Below are 17666 nucleotides of genomic sequence, written 5' to 3' on the forward strand. Positions count from 1 at the left end.
CCCGTCCCGGGGAGGGTAGGGTTGCACAGCAGGGCTGCACAGAGGACAGGTCAGGAGAAGGTGCTGCAGTGTGAATGGGTGCTGAACACTCGGAGAACCAAGGCAGAACATCTCTCTCGACTGAAATATCGGGTGCTGACGTGTGACAGGGAGCACAGGCGGGAGGAGAGGCGAGGCTGGCCAGCCAAGGACCACCTTGTGGGAAGCAAGGAGCCAGGACTGTTCTGCAGGCAGTGGGGAGCCACGGAGGGTTTCTGAGCAAGGGAGTACTGTGCCCTCACTTCCTCCATGCCAGGTACCTGCTGCACCATGGAGCTAGCTCTTTCTCTGCTGGCTCTGCTCTGAACGATGGCCTCTCTTGCCCTCCGAGCAGCCTTGTGGCCACAACATCCCTTCCAGGGCTGCACGGAGCACCAGGCAGCGGCCTCAGGGAGGTAAATGTGGAGCTCATGGAACATCTTTGCACCCCTCCCAGGACAGGAAGGACAGCCTGCTAGGACCCCTGGGGAGTAGGGACAAGGCACAAGCAAGGTACTCAGTGGACTGTGGCCACCTACGCACAGTGGGGCTATGCAGCAGAGAAGAGGAGAATGCAAACAGGAGACGGTAGAAAGAGCCGTGTGCAGCATAAGTAGCATCATCCACACTGAACAATCGGCCAGTCGGCTTCTGGAAGAACCACCGCCACCCCTGCCCCCAGCCTCCCTCCCCGGAATCAGCAGGCGGGGTTTCTAAGTGTTCCACACATAGAAGGTTCTCTGTGGATGGACGCCCGCCCGCCAGCCCGTGGGTCCCACCTAGCTGTCCAGCGAGGAGGGAGAATGACGGCCGCCCCCGGCTGGGCCCCCCCAGCCCGAGAATGGATGCGAGGCCACTGCCGTCCAGGTGGACACAGCAATGCTGGTCAGCGAGGGCTCCGCCAGAACCTCTACTCCTGCCTGAGCGGGTGCCTGGGTGGACAGGGGCGAAGTCACAGCTGGGTTACCCAGGAGAAATGCTCCCGGGGACCCGGCATGCACCTCTGGGCCCGACCCGGCCGGGCCCCCGCCACTGTTGCTGATGGTCCACAGGCACGGGTAGGGGCTGCAGAGACAGAGAAAGAGAGAGGGGGGTGAGGCTCAAGGGCGTTTCCAGGCAGGACAGGCCCCCCAAGGAGCACACAGTGTTGAGGGTGTTACAGGGACCCAGGAAGGGGCACCCGGCCACAGCTATGTTCCCAGCTCTGACAAAGACCGACCCTGTTTCTGCCGGATTGCCGTGAGAGACAGAGGGCTAAGCCTCTGATCAGGGGTCCAGAGACCTGCATTTTGAGGCTGGCCCTGCCACGAGCAAGCTGTTCCCTTCTGAACACAGCATTATACGTCTCTGGGCCTCCCCCCACCCTCGCAGCCCATGTCAGGGGCAAGGGGCCAGGCAAGGGGGTGTTGGGATGCTCTGATCTGTGAGCAAGATGTCTTACTAGGTAGGAGAGGTGATGGGACCTAGTAACCAGGACGCACTGGGGTCAGGAAGCCTGGGACCAAATCCGACCTCTGTCACTATTAGCTCCGTGACCTTGGACAAGTGAGTCTCTCTGAACCTCCATTTCCCCCATCTTCAGATGATACACACCTTCAGATACCACTACGAGGATTCAGCAAGATGGCAAAGGGACGCCTAGCACATGACACTCGGTCAATGGCTGTTTAAAGGAATCCTTCCATTCCTGGTCCCCAGCGAGGTCTGTTCTGGCCCCTGGCAGAAAGGCCGGGGGAGCCGGACCGTTTTCTGGACTTCTCTTAGTCTACCACACTACCCTGGCTCTCCATCTGGGCACACACGGAGTCATCTAGCCAGTTTCATCAAATCCTGCTGCCTGGGTCCCACCCGCTAAGACTCTGATTCACCTGGACTGGTCTGCAGCCTGGGTATGCGGGGTTTTTCAGAGCTTTCCAGCCATCATGTGGGGCCCGTTTTACATGTTCACATAGAACCGAGATGGCAAGGATGGCAACCAGAACCAGCAGAATGACCTTCAAGGCTTTGAGCCAACAGACTCATCACCCAGTGACGGCTTTGACACATGCGTTTTTCTCGTGCAAAATCTCTACAGAGGCAGGCAGGGGTTAAACATACCCCTGAGGAAACCAGAAGTACAACACCCTGTTTCAGACATCCCTAGACCACCTAAAACCTGCAGAAGCTTGTGCCTGGGACATTTGTTTTTTCCCCACCAGCTCAGCTTGCCAGGTTCCGGCCCCCATTTCTTCTGCAAGATGGCTCAGAGGCCCCTTGCTGGGGGCTCCTGGGCCAGTAGGAATCCAGGGATGACTCTGAGTTATAGCACTTCCCGTGGGACCTTCATGAACTTTTTAATGCTTCTTGGCTTCAGTTCCTTGATCAGTAAAATAGGACTTTCGAGTACCAGCCTGGTGGATGCCTTTGAATACTGCAAAGGACTTCCACAAAGTACCTAGGACCACACTGGGCATGTGATTGTTTAATATCCTCAAGGGCATTCCTTCTCACTTCCTGCCACACAGCCCAAGTCAAGGCATTCCCCTGAGGTCTTCCGATCAAGCAAGCACTGTCTAATTGAAATAAAATGTATGTGAGCCACAGCTGCCCAGCTAACGTTCCCCATGGCCACATTTTTAAAAAGAAATAAAAAACCTTAATAAATTTTAATGTAACTGAGACCAGGTAAAATATTATTTCATATTATGCATTTGGTATAAAAAAAAAATTCATTGAGTACTTCATTCTTTGCTTCGTACTAAGTCTTACAAATTCTGTGCATACACTACACTGACCACACGTCTCAATTTGGACCAGCGGCATGCCGAGGGTTCTTGTGGCCATGGCGACATCAAGATCACAATTCACTGCGACACCAGCAACAACTGGAAGCTTAGGGCGAATGTAGGATCTTGGGCCCCAACAATGCATTTTAACAGCGTCCCCAGGGATGCTAACGTGCAGGAGGAATGTGAGAGGCGCTGCTGTAGACCAAAGCCCTGGGTTCTTCTCACTGCTCCCAGACCCCCCAAATCGCAGGTCCTCTGACACCTTCCCAACCCCATCTTTTGATTCTGAATCTCTTCTTGGACCTTCTCAAATGTCTTCAGACCTCTGCTGAGTGTAGCCGTTGACACGGATATGGAATTTGCTACTCACAGAGCACGTCAACGCCTTTGCTCACTTGGACCTTGCTGGGACCCTGTGGCACTGCCCCGATTGTTACAGACAGGACCGTTGGAGCAGCTCAGGGACGCTCAGGACATTGCCCAAGGTCACGCAGTCAACAGAGAGAGAACGGGCATTCAAGCCCACATCCATTGGATTACAGGCTTCGTTTCCTCCGCTCCCCTACCCCGATTTTCAGAGGTAAAGACCAATCGTGGGTCTCTGGTGTGACAGGTGTGTGATGATGAGTCCTCTGTGTCCCCCTTGGCCCTGTGACCTGCATGGGGAGCCAGGCACCCACACTCTGTCCCCCTGTTCAGCTGGGCAGCTTATAAGCCCGAGGACAGTCAAAGACCTTGAATTCTCAGTGCTCGTGTCCACTTTTCCCCTCCAACCACCTGTGTTCACTCTCTGCCTGGAGTATTTCTACTGGCGTGAGGCCAATGATCCCAGGCCGTCATGTCTTTAACCTCTGCAAAGCAAAACACCAAAGGTACCCAGAAAAAGAGTACATGACTGAGCAGGGACTTTCCCAGCACCCTTCCTGCAGGACTGGAAGTCGATCCTGTTGTTAACCTTCACCACCAAGTGGCTGGAAGTCAGGGTAACCGCTTAGACCAAGCCACCCTAGAAAACAGATCCCTCCCGCCCCCTGGGTCCACTGAGGCGCTGGTCCTACCTGGGCCCTGGGTTGATGGGTCCGCTGGTGTGGGGCACAGATAGGATGCTGGCATGGGGTGTGGAGGAGATGGAAGTCCAGCTGTCAGCTCCAGAGAAAACTTGCAGATTATTGCCAGAGCTTTCTATCAAATTCACTGTGGAGAAATGACAGCAGCTCAGCGGGTGGAGCCTGCAGACCATATAATAAAGGGGGTGGGTGACCAGTGACACTCTCCTGGGGCAAAAGATAGCCATGGCTGGGGCTCCGGGTGCCAGGAGCCATGAGTACTCTCTGAAGGAATCAGAAAAGGGAAGGAGCTTGGGTCTTTAGAACGTCAGCCATATGCCACATGTCATCCATATTTTAGTCTTCCCAACAACTCATCACATTGAAGGTGAGGCTCAGCGCGCTGGGATGCTCTGCGCTGTGAGACACAGCCCTAACATGCCACCGCACTCACTCCCCTCTAAGAATGGACCATGTCATCCTCCCCTCACGATAAGCCTAAGGGCCACCCGTGCCCCCAACGAGACGTCTGAGGTCCGGGACCTCCTTCCTTCTCAGCGTCCCAAGGAGACTAAAACCTCTCACAATACTCTTCCATGCATGAGAGGAGAGGGGTCCCACCTGCAGACCCTCTATTTGCTGGCTGTTTATCCCCCGCTCTCCACCCCTACCCGGGCGCCTGACGGTTCAGCGCACTGAGTCACACCTGAGGGAGCATGGTTTCGGTGCATGTACGCAGAAGGGTAGGGAGCCTGCCGGTGTCCCCGCAGGCCCGGGTAGCGTTCGCAGCCATGGTGGGTGTGGGGGGCCGACAGAGGCAAAGGCGTCGCGTACTGGTAGTTAGCATTTCCTGCTGCACACACTCCGTCTGGGTTGGAGAAGATCCAGCCTCCCACTAGAATGTGCAAGAGAGAGACACAGGGGCTGACTCCAGAAATCAGGTCACCGGCCACTCTGCATAGCTGCACTTCTGTGCCAACGACAAGAACATCATCTCCTGCGCAGACACGGATACTGCCAGCCCTGCCCACGCCCTTTCCATGTCAGTGGCCATGTTAGTGGTCTAGGTGGTATAACAGGTCCTATCTGAGTTAGTGACCCTGCAATCACAGCCATAGGAAAGACTACTTTGAATGCAGGCATTAATAGCAATTCAAGGAGTAAGCTACTTCCGACTCCACTGAATGGATGAGAAACCAGTCTAAGAAGTAGACGTGAGCTGCTCACTAACCCACAGCTACTAGAACGGTTTAATGTGGTTACACAGAAGGGGTAAGGTCTCCCTCCTTCTGCTCGGTGGGGAGGTCCTCACTGCCACCCATCACCCTCCCAAAAAGCAAGAGGATCCTACAAACAAAAGGACAGAGAAGCCGGCTAGAGTGCCATGATAGCAAGAATTGTACAGAACCTTCTGGAAGGCTGCGGACTATTTCACAGATTTTTGTTGGTGAAAGATCACCTCAAGGGATGCCCAGAAAGCATATCTGATGAAATGTAACATGCTTTTGTGATTGAAAAGGAAAAGAAACACTCGACAAATCAGGACTAAAAAGAAATGGCCCTAATCTAACTGAGTCCACGGACAACAGGCCCACGGCTACGAACAAACCCAATGGTCAAAAGCCAAAAGCTTTTCCTTTGAGACCAGGAATGAGACAAGGATGCCCACGCTTGCCACCTCTGTTCCACATGGTTCTGGAAGTCCTTGCCAGAACAATCAGGCAAAAATATATACATACATATACATACATACATACATACATACATAAAAAGGAAGCAAAGGCATACAAATTGGAAAGGAAGAAATAAAATTATCTCTGTTTGCAGATGACATGATCTAGTGTGAAGAAAACTCCAAAAAAATCTCTCTCTCTCTCTCTCTCTCTCTCTCACACACACACACACACATACACACACACACACACACACACACACACACACACACATTAGAACTAATAGACAAACTCGGCAAAGTGGCAAGCACAGAAGCAGTTGCGTTTCTACACACTCACCATGAACAACCCGCGCAAGGGGCCAGTGAGAAAACAATTCCACTTAAGACAAAAGAAGAAAAATTTTAGGAATACACCACCAAGCTGGCAGCACTCAGAGTGAAAACTACAAAACAATTTGCTAAGAGAAATTAAATAAGAGACAAATAAGTGACAAAAAGAAAAAAGAAAAAAAAAGTCCGTGTTCATGAACTGGAAGAGTTAATATTATTGAAACGTTCCTATGACCCGAAGCAATCTACTGATTCCTACAAGATCTCAAAAGACCCCAAAGAGCCCAGAGAAGCCTGAAAAAGAAGAACAAAGGCAATTATAACAAGACAAGGACTGCGTGATTCCCCTTAAATGAAGTAACTAAAGGGGACAGAGACAAAGAGTAGACTGGGGGTTGCCAGGGGCTGGGGGACAGGAGAGAAGGCGGGCTCTTGATGGTGGGGTGTCACTTGGATCACGCAGGAGGGATACTGGTTCTGGGTACCTTCTGCCCTAGAATGTGGTTGACAATGTCTACTGCACACCTGGAAATTGTTGGAAGGGCACATTTTATGTGATGTGTCTTTTTTGCTACAATAAAAACAAAAATGAGTGAAGATTCTCAACAGAAGGCTCTACCCACCCTGAGTTCATAGTCAAAGGCTGAGACCTCGTAAGGCTGCCCCTGAGACAGGAAGCATGTCCTCTCTCCGGCCACCTCTCAACTGAGACCCCCCACACGAGGATTCAGACAGGACCAGAGCTGCTCCTCAAGAATGTTGTTCGGGACGTCAGAGAAATGGTGCCGTGAGGAGTGCGACCAGCAAATCTCCCCAAAATTTCAACAAGTTCATCAGCCAGAGACAGAAAAATCTATCCTTGGAGTGTCCGGGAGTTCCACACACTGAAGGCGAAGGTAGGGTCAAGCGAAAAAATGACTAAATATATAATCAACCCTGAAGGAAGTAAGTCGGACAAAGGAACACTCTGCCTTCCTCACTAACCTGAGCAAAGGCTGCTCTCACTTGGAACTGAGAGTCGAGGGGAGCTAAGGGTGTGGAGGGAGCTAGGCTGAAGCACGGACGTTCATTCAAGCCAAGGAAAGAGCATGCCTGTGGTGAATCAGCCCACGGAAGCAAACACCCGCACCAGGAGCAACCGCCCGGGTGCCCCGAGCAACCCAACCGCCTGCACCACAGGCAGCAGCTGCCAGCAGTGCACGAGGAGTACGCCAAAGTGAACTTCCTAATGCCTGAGCTTCTCTGGGTGGGTGGGGCGCCACCCCTAAGCATGCCACAGGGGCAGAGCCTGGGGTACAGAGTCACCGACCAGGAAGAGGGAGAGGAAAGAAAAAGGAAGAAGTTAGCCATTCAAGCTAACAATCAAGCATCGGGGGAGGGGCGCATGGGCAGCTTGCAATCCTTTCTGTATCAGATCAGCGGATCCAATCGCTGAAATTAGCTTAACCCACAGTCTGCTCACCTCCCAACTGACCTATGTGGCTCTAATTGACAATATCTCTCTCAGTTCAGCGATCTAAGACAAGAGGTGTGATATTTTTTAGAGCCTCTTGCTAAAGGGGTGGGGGAAACTTCTGATTGGCAGAGCTTTCATACTCAGGGATATACGCTAAAAAGAGGGACTTGGCAGATGTTAAGACCTCCTGTACTGCAGGCAGTGACTAGTGCATCTTCTTCCCAGCCAAAACAGGTTACAAAGTGTGGAAAGCCTGGGGAGAGTGCTACCACAGAGTGCTAGGCTGCTGAACAGGCCTGGAGGCTCATAGAAAGTCACCTTGAGAGCAATTGGCTCCCAACTCCGCCTGATTACGCTGGCGGCTCTGACTGCCAGAGCCTTACCCAGAGCCCTGCATTGAGTGGGGATAGAGTGGGGATTTGCCAGCTCTTTGAGCCTCTTACTCCCCCAGCAGAGGCAGCGGCAGCCTCATAGCTGGATCATCAGACTGCTAACTCAGGAAGGAGAGACTAGGAGAGAGGCTCCAGAAAAACGGACTCTCTCATTGTCGGAGCCTGCAAACGCTAACAAGCCTTGACTAGCAACGAGACTGAAGCCTAATATATGACATCGCTGTAGAGTCTCATCAACTGCAAATCTCTACCTAAGCATTCCACAGGGGCAGAGCCTGGGGTACAGAGTCACCGACCAGGAAGAGGGAGAGGAAAGAAAAAGGAAGAAGTTAACCTTTCAAATTCAAGAAAAATCAACAGACTTTATAACTTGTTCCACTATTTTTTTGTTTCTTTCATCTTCTTGCCTTTATCATTATTATTTCTATTTCCTCCACCTTGGTCCTTTTATTTGCTGCCTGTCTTATTCTGTCCTCTTGAACTACACTACTCATAAGTGTTACATTTTATTTCTTTTCTTCTTCCTTACTCCCATGAGGGTTATACTCCAAAACCCTTAACTCTCTCTCTCTCTCCCTCTTTTTGTTTTTTTTTCTTTTTTCCTTTTCCCCTTTTTCTTATTTCTCCCTCTCTATTAGTTTCTTCTTTTCTCCTTTTACTTTTCCTCTCATTCAATCCTCAATCATGAACAAATTATTTAATTTGGGACTCAAGGGGTTTTTTTTGTGTGACATTTTAGGTGCTTTTTACCTCGCTTTTTAACTCATTAGCATTTCTCCCAACCCAGGATCTCCATTCTATTTAGTTTTTGCTCCACTTAATACAATAGTTTTTTTTTCCTTTTTCCTGTTTCCCTCTTATCCCTCTCATTATATCTCCTAGTCGACCATCACTTACAAGCAAATCATTTTATACTTGTCCCAAAATTTTTCCTTTTTTGCATTTTGTGGGTCCCTACTTCCTTTTTTGCCCCTTGAACACTTCCCCCCAACTCAGACCCTCCGTTATAGGTAGTTTTTGTTCCACTTAGCATAATATAATTCACAGTTCATCACAATATTTTCCTAAGAAGGAGGGGAGAGGAGGGGAAGAGAAGGAAAAAAGGGGAGGGAATAATAAATTATTATTGGTTTTTTGTGTGTGTTTTTTTCTCCAAATTTTTTTCCATTTTTTTAACTTTTTTTTTTACTTTTTATTCTTTATTAATTTTCATTAGTGCTATTAACAAGACCACCCTCAGATGCCATTAAGAAAAAGGAAATCGAATATAATGGATACAAAAGATAGAGAAGTAGCACAGACAGATGTGGAAAAATCTATGGAGAAAAATTTTAATATATTGGAAACCTTGGAGCTAAATGACAGAGAATTTAAAATAGGAAATCTTAAAAATACTCAGAGATATACAAGAAAACACAGAAAGGCAATTTAGAGAGCTCAGAAAACAACTCAACAAACACAAAGGATATATTACCAAGGAAATTGAAACTATAAAAACAAATCAAACAGAGATGAAAAATTCAATTCATGAACTGAAAAACGAGGTAACAAGCTTAGCTAATAGAACAGGACAGATAGAAGATAGGATTAGTGACATAGAAGACAAGCAACTTCAGGCACAACAGACAGAAGAGAGAGACTCAAAAATTAAAAAAAAAATGAGAAAGCCCTACAGGAATTGTCTGACTCTATCAAAAAGAATAACATAAGAATAATAGGTATATCAGAGGGAGAAGGGAGAGAAAATGGAATGGAGAATATATTCAAACAAATAATAGACAAGAACTTCCCAAGCCTGTGAAAAGAACTAAAGCCTCAAATTCAAGAAGCAACAGAACACCAAGTTTTCTTAACCACAACAAACCTACTCCAAGGCACATCATAATGAAAATGGCACAAACCAACGACAAAGAAAAAATTCTCAAGGCAGCCAGGGAAAAGAAGAATACAACTTATAAAGGAAAGCCTATTAGATTATCAGACTTCTCAGCAGAAACTCTACAAGCTAGAAGAGAGTGGACCCCAATATTTAAAGCCCTGAAAGAGAGGAACTTTCAGCCAAGAATACTATACCCATCAAAGCTATCCCTCAAGTACGAAGGAGAAATAAAAACATTCACAAATACAGAAAAGATGAGGAATTTATCATCAGAAAACCCCCACTCCAGAAATACTAAAGGGGGTTTTCCAACCAGATTCAAAGAACAAAACAAAACAAAACCACAAGTAAAAGCTCCACCAAGAACACAATAAAACCAAACTTAAACTGTGACAACAAAAGCAAAAAAAAGGGGAGAGGATGGAGATTAACAGTAGCAAAGGATTATGAAGTGCAGAAACACTCATAAGATAGGGTACTACAATGAATATGGTAAGTACCCTTTTCATTACTTAATGGTAACCACCCTTGAAAAAACCACCACAGGAGCACATGACATAAAAAAGATAGCAACAGAGGAAAGAAGTATGGAATACAAACAAACAAAAACAAATGATAGAAAAACAAAAAAAAAGAATCAAACAAGATGCAAAACTAACAGAAAGCAATTTATAAAATGGCAATAGGGAACCCACAAGTGTCAATAATTATACTAAATGTAAATGGATTAAACTCACCAATAAAAAGACACAGAGTAGCAGAATGGATTAAAAAAGAAAATCCAACTGTATGCTGCCTACAAGAAACACAACTAAGCAACAAGGATAAAAACAAATTCAAAGTGAAAGGCTGGAAAACAATACTCCAAGCAAATAACATCCAAAAAAAAGCAGGTGTAGCAATACTTATATCTAATAATGCTGACTACAAGACAGAAAAAGTAGTCAGTGACAAAAATGGTCATTTCATAATGATTAAGGGGATACTGAATCAAGAAGACATAACAATCCTTAATATATATGCACCAAACCAAGGAGCACCAAAATATATAAGACAGCTACTTATTGACCTAAAAACAAAAACTACAATCATACTTGGATACCTCAATACACCACTGATGGCTCTAAATCGTTCATCCAAACAGAAAATAAAGATATATTGGCCTTAAACGAAACACTAGAGCACCTGGATATGATAGACATCTACAGGACACTTCATCTCAAAGCAACAGAGTATACATTTTTCTCTAGTGTACATGGAACATTCTCAAGAATTGACCATATGTTGGACCACAAAAATAACATCAGCAAATTCAGAAAAACTGAAATTGTACCAAGTATATTTTCTGATCATAAAGCCTTGAAACTAGAATTCAACTGAAAAAAGAGGGGAAAAAACCCACAAAAATGTGAAAACTAAACAACATACTTTTAAAAAATGAATGGGTCAAAGAAGAAATAAGCGTAGAGATCAAAACATATATACAGACAAATGACAATGACAATATGACATAGCAGAATCTCTGGGATGCAGCAAAAGCAGTAATAAGAGGGAAGTTCATACCACTTCAGGCCTATATGAACAAATAAGAGAGAGAGAGCCCAAGTGAACCACTTAACTTCACACCTTAAGGAACTAGAAAAAGAAGAACAAAGACAATCCAAAACCAGCCAAAGAAAGGAAACAATAAAAATCAGAGCAGAAATAAATGAAATAAAGAACAGAAAAACTATAGAAAAAATTAATAGAACAAGGAGCTGGTTCTTTGAAAAGATCAACAAAATTGACAAACCCTTGGCAAGACTCACCAAGGAAAAAAAAGAGAAAGGACTCATATAAACAAAATCCAAAATGAAAGAGGAGAAATCACCACAGACATCATAGATATACAAAGAATTATTGTAGAATACTATGAAAAACTATATGCCACCAAATTCAACAATGTAGAAGAAATGGATAAATTCCTAGAACAATACAACCTTCCTAGACCGAGTCATGAAGAAGCAGAAAGCCTAAACAGACCAATTAGCAGGGAGGAAATAGAAAAAAACTATTAAAAACCTCCCCAAAAACAAAAGTCCAGGCCCAGACGGTTATACTAGTGAATTCTATCAAACATTCAAAGAAGACTTGGATCCTATTCTACTCAAAGTCTTCCAAAAAATTGAAGAAGAAGCAATACTTCCAAACACATTTTATGAGGCCAACATAACCCTCATACCGAAACCTGGCAAAGACGGCACAAAAAAAGAAAATTACAGACCAATATCTCTAATGAATACAGATGCTAAAATACTAAACAAAATACTGGCAAATCAAATACAACAACATATTAAAAAAAAATACATCATGATCAAGTGGGATTCATCCCAGAATCTCAAGGATAGTTCAACATACGTAAAACGGTTAATGTAATACACCATATCAACAAAACAAAGAACGAAAACCACATATCTATCAATAGATTCAGAAAAGGCATTCGATAAAATACAACACAACTTTATGTTTAAGACACTCATCAAAATGGGTATAGAAGGAAAATATCTCAACATGATAAAGACCATATATGATAAACCATCAACCAACATCATATTAAATGGCATAAAACTGAGGACTCTCCACCTTAAATCAGGAACAAGACAGGGTTGTCCTCTCTCTCCACTCTTATTTAACGTGGTGCTAGAAGTTCTGGCCAGAACAATCAGACAAGAGAAAGAAATAAAAGGCATCCATATCAGAAAAGAAGAAGTAAAGGTAGCACTTTTTTGCAGATGATATGATCCTATACATCGAAAACCCCAAAGACTCCACAAAAAGATTACTAGAAACAATAAACCAAAACAGTAAGGTCACAGGATACAAAATTAACATACATAAGTCCATAGCCTTTCTATATGCCAACAGCGAAATATTAGAAAACGAACTAAAAAAAAATCCCCTTCACAATTGCAACAAAAAAAATAAAATACTTAGGAATAAACATAACAAAGAATGTAAAGGACCTATATAACGAAAACTACAAAGCATTGTTAAAGGAAATCGAAAAAGATACAATGAGATGGAAAAATATTCTTTGTTCTTGGATAGGAAGAATAAATATAATCAAAATGGCCATATTACCCAAAGCAATTTACAAATTTAATGCAATTCCCATCAAAATTCCTTTGACATTTTTTAAAGAAATGGGGAAAAAAATCATCAGATTTATATGGAACTATAAAAAACCCCAAATAGCCAAAGCATTCCTAAGGAAAAAGAATGAAGCTGGGGGCATTACAATACCTGACTTCAAACTATATTATAGGGCCACGACAATCAAAACAGCATGGTATTGGCAGAAAAATAGACACTCAGACCAATGGAACAGAATAGAAAGTCCAGAAATAAAACCACATATACATGGTCAAATAATTTTCGATAAAGGGGCCAACAACACACAATGGAGAAAAGAAAGCCTCTTCAACAAATGGTGCTGGGAAAACTGGAAAGCCACATGCAAAAGAATGAAACTCGACTACAGCTTGTCCCCTTGTATGAAAATTAATTCAAAATGGATCAAAGACCTAAATATAAGACCTGAAACAATAAAGTACATAGAAGAAGACATAGGTACTAAACTCATGGACCTGGGTTTTAAAGAGCATTTCATGAATTTGACTCCAAAGGCAAGAGAAGTGAAGGCAAAGATAAATGAATGGGACTACATCAGACTAAAAAGTTTTTGCTCAGCAAGAGAAACTGACAACAAAATAAACAGACAGCCAACTAAATGGGAAATGATATTTTCAAACAACTGCTCAGATAAGGGCCTAATATCCAAAATATACAAAGAACTCATAAAACTCAACAACAAACAAACAATCCAATAAAAAAAATGGGAAGAGGACATGAACAGACACTTCTCCCAGGAAGAAATACAAATGGCCAACAGATATATGAAAAGATGCTCATCTTCATTAGTTATTAGAGAAATGCAAATCAAAACTACAATGAGATACCACCTCACACCTGTTAGATTAGCTATTATCAACAAGACAGGTAATAGCAAATGTTGGAGAGGCTGTGGAGAAAAAGGAAACCTCATTCACTGTTGGTGGGAATGTATAGTACAACCATTATGGAAGAACGTATGGTGGTTCCTCAAAAAACTGCAAATAGAACTACCTTATGACCCAGCAATCCCTCTACTGGGTATATACCCTAAAAACTCAGAAACATTGATACGTAAAGACACATGTAGCCCCATGTTCATTGCAGCATTGTTCACAGTGGCCAAGACATGGAAACAACCAAAAAGCCCTTCAATAGATAACTGGATAAAGAAGATGTGGCACATATACACTATGGAATACTACTCAGTCATAAGAAATGATGACATCGGATCATTTACAACAAAATGGTAGGATCTTGATAATATACGGAGTGAAATAAGTAAATAAGAAAAAACCAAGAACTGCATGATTCCATACAATGGTGGGACATAAAAACGAGGCTAAGAGACATGGACAAAAGTGTGGTGGTTACCGGGGGTGGGAGGGAGGGAGGGCACGGGAGGAGAGGAGGGAGAGGGGAAGGGGGAGGGGCACAAAGAGAACTAGATAGATGGTGACGGAGGACAATCTGACTTTGGGTGATGGGTATGCAACATAATTGAATGACAAGATAACCTGGACATGTATTCTTTGAATATATATACCCTGATTTATTATATGTCACCCCATTAACATTAATAAAAATTTATTTATTTTAAAAAAAAAGTATGTCGTTCACTAAGGGTTGTCACCAAGCTCAGTAATAAGGACATGAGTCTTTTATTAGAAACCTTAATACTCGTTAAGGACAAGTAAACAGACTGTACAGAGTGCCTATTACAAAGTGTGGGTGAGTCATTCTCAACAAATCCCATTGTCCCCATTTTCCAACTATTGTATATAGACATGGGGTGCATGGGGTCCCTTTCTGACCAATAGGATCAAGATTCAGGTGTCCATTTGGTCCAAAGCCAGGCAATCTGTTCCCAGAACTAGGTTTCTGGGCCATACCACCCACGGCACACAGCTCCAGAAGTCTGCTGAGAAGGCTGCAATGCGTGAACTTTGAAAACATGCGGTTCTATGCAAAGACTTTTTATTTCGGGTCACTTTAAAAAGTGCTTTACTGAGAGCCCCTCTTAGAGGGGCTATTCCAAAATGTCTGCATCAGAGGAAATGCTTCAGGCTTTGTGCAGGGATTCTATGGCTGGGAAACAAACCACCGAACCTGAATTAGAGAGCTTCTCAGACACCAGGGTTCACCTTCCACTCTGATGTCCCTGACCTTGGGTTCCCCGTGGCAGCTTTAGGGGACAGGCCGTGGTGACCAGCGTGAAAATGACCAAGTATCAAGAATGGGGAAATCCAGAACACAGAGGGTCCTGGGTAGGAGATACACCCCAGGGACTTCTGAGAGCTCTTTGCCTCACTTGACATGAAACTAGAGTTTAAGAGACTCATTGTCCCTTCTTATCTCCTGCCTAAGCTCTGCTGATGCCCCCTCAGAACACTGGTTCCCTCCGGAACAGACTTGTCTCAAGTGGAAGAAATAACCTGCTGGGTCTTAATGGAAGACTGGGAACGGGCCTGGGTTGTCACAGCAGGTGAAGAGTCTGATGTGGTGGGAGATGGCTCATCATGTCACCCCCGGTACCTCCCCCACACCCGCGGTCACCCAACTCACAGTGGGAATAGGCCACGTGCTGGCTCTCGGAGACAGCTTCCGGAATGTCCTTTAGGTGGTTCCTGGAAGAGAAGGAAACGTGCCGCGCTGTCCTGTGTGCTACACAGTCAGCACGGAGTCTGCCCCGGAGTCTCTCTGGGGAGCCGTCCAGTTCTTAAAAATCAAATACCTTTTTTCCTGCGAAGCTACTATCTCTCCCACATCCCTCTTCCTTCAGAGCACTGGATCAACCTGTACACCATGGCTCTTTGAATCGCAATTTTACAGTTCCTCCAAATTACCATATTTGTAACTATCCCCTGCCTTAGTTTAGACCTTCCTGATTTCTAGCCATTGCTCCTGCCCGGAAAAATTCAAGCACTAGTGACAAGAGCCAAGATTTGTGAAGGATGTCAAGGCACAGCCACCCCTGTGATATGCTAGACCCCGCCCTCTCACCCATCCTGCAAGAAAAATGCTACTACGCCCACTTTGCAGATTAAAAAAATAGTGGATCTCGGGGAGTTAAACTGACCCCGGCCAGATTAAGCAGTCAGGAAATGGTAAAGCTCGGACTCAACATCAAGTCTTCTGATTTATACCAAACGGCTACCATTTTGAAGCCAGATTCTGTCATCTGTCGTATCAGGTTTTCTTTCAACCTTTACTGATCTGAAAAAGTATATAAGGATGTCTTGTACAAAACTGAAATTAAGTCAAATAGTGACAGGACAGATGACTGTGGCATCGTTACAATCACTTGTCCATTAACCCAGAGGCTTTAAGATGAAAAGGAAAAATCAGACCGTTATCGGAAGTGTCAAAAAAGACTTGAAACTTGGCTGACAAAATCTGAGCCCTTCAATGGTAATCGTATCTCTACTCCAGGCCTTGTTCATGGAGGTCAACAAGCACCATCAGTGTGGATAAGTACTGCTATTTTTTTAATTTTTTATCTTAGAATGGAAAGACATGGAAGTCATCGGCCCAAAGTGGGAGAATTATCATTTGCATCCCAGAAGTCTCTAGCTCCTCTCAGACCTGAAAGCCATGAACCTCTCACCTTGACGAATTACTCATCTTTCCCAGGCTCAATGTTGTTGTTTTTTTTTTTTAATCCAACTTATTGAAACTGCTGTACTCAGGAGACACGACTGGGGATGGCAGAGTGACCTATTTAAAATCTAAACCACTGAATTTTTTTTTTTAATGTGGTTATGCTACTTTCAAGAATCTATTGTCAAGCAGCCAACACAACATGACCCATTAGAGGTCCTCCGGAACCTTTACAGTAAGGAACAGAGAACTGTGGGGCTGGTTGGATTGGGTGGATTTTGTCAAATATGAAATCGGGTATTCTATCAACAGTAAAGTAAGTGCTGCCGGTCTAGCTCCTGGTGGGAGGCTCACCCAGCTGAAGTCAGGGCGAGAGGCTTGACGGGGATGTCCCAACTCACCTTTCCTTGGCGTCCAGGAAGGCTTTGGCAAAGGGGTTGTACTTGATTTTGAGAGCTGTTATCTTGTGTTCACAAAGACGAGAAGTGTTAGTGAAGGCAGAGCACGCAGGGACAAACAGCACCCCCCCTCCCCCGCGACTGTCTTGTAAAATCAGAACCGTCCTCCTCTCTCCCCCACCCCCACCATCTGCCATGTTTCCGTGCTCACTCCCTCAGGAAACCACTACCAATCATCGATCATTGATAGATTGATTGCACCGTCTCCGGCAAAGGGCCGTTTTATGGCGGCCCGGGGTGGAAACGACAACCACCAGCAGGGAAGCATGAGCCAAGCCAGGACACGGTGCTGGAAATGAGCAGCACCTCAGGAGTGAAACCTGGCACCCTCTTTTCTTCATCCATTCCTTTTTCCCCCCGACAGTTACTGACCACCTAGCACGCATCAGTCACACTTCTAGTCACTGCGAACATGGAGAAAAGGACGGCAGTGAGATCCCGCCTCCCCGTGAGAGTGGTTGGACATTACCTCCTAGTTCTTGAGTAATCAGTCGCCTACCCACTGGGCCACATTAGCACAAGACACAAACCCTCACCCACACGCCCTGTCACTCTATGCCCACGGGCCTTAGCCTGTTCCATTCTTCATAAGGGCCATCTGACATATCAACCTCATGCATTAGACATAGGATGAACAGATGGATGATGTACGGTATATTTAGTCTATATCCCTCCCCATGGGGACATGAGCGTCTGAGGTGACAGCGCATACCAGTTCTATTCACTGCAGGAAGAGCCTGCAGCAGGTAGGAAGACTCAACAAGCACCCGCTGAATAAATGAATTCTGAAAAGCATGCTTTCGTCAGCAGAGACCTGGGACGTGCGGCCCTTGTTCCGGCCCGGGAGCGAGCAAGGAGGCTGGCAGGGCCAGTGCTGGCCCGCTGGCCACTTCT

At 45.2% G+C, this 17666-nt stretch overlaps 1 protein-coding gene across 1 annotated transcript in view; it reads right to left on the minus strand.

Annotated features, from left to right (window-relative positions):
• Positions 1–797: 797 nt before the first annotated feature.
• The window catches only part of TBX19 (T-box transcription factor 19), a 29203-nt gene continuing 12334 nt past the window's right edge, over positions 798–17666 (minus strand). Inside the window, exons 4-8 of the mRNA XM_066366022.1 lie at positions 16716–16777; positions 15280–15341; positions 4539–4727; positions 3845–3980; positions 798–1083 (exon numbers count right to left, since the gene is read on the minus strand). Coding sequence (XP_066222119.1) covers positions 798–1083; positions 3845–3980; positions 4539–4727; positions 15280–15341; positions 16716–16777 — 735 coding nt within the window. The remainder of the gene's footprint in view (positions 1084–3844; positions 3981–4538; positions 4728–15279; positions 15342–16715; positions 16778–17666) is intronic.

The sequence above is a fragment of the Saccopteryx leptura genome, chromosome 2 (assembly GCF_036850995.1).
Source record: "Saccopteryx leptura isolate mSacLep1 chromosome 2, mSacLep1_pri_phased_curated, whole genome shotgun sequence".
NCBI classification, from domain to species: Eukaryota; Metazoa; Chordata; class Mammalia; order Chiroptera; family Emballonuridae; genus Saccopteryx; species Saccopteryx leptura.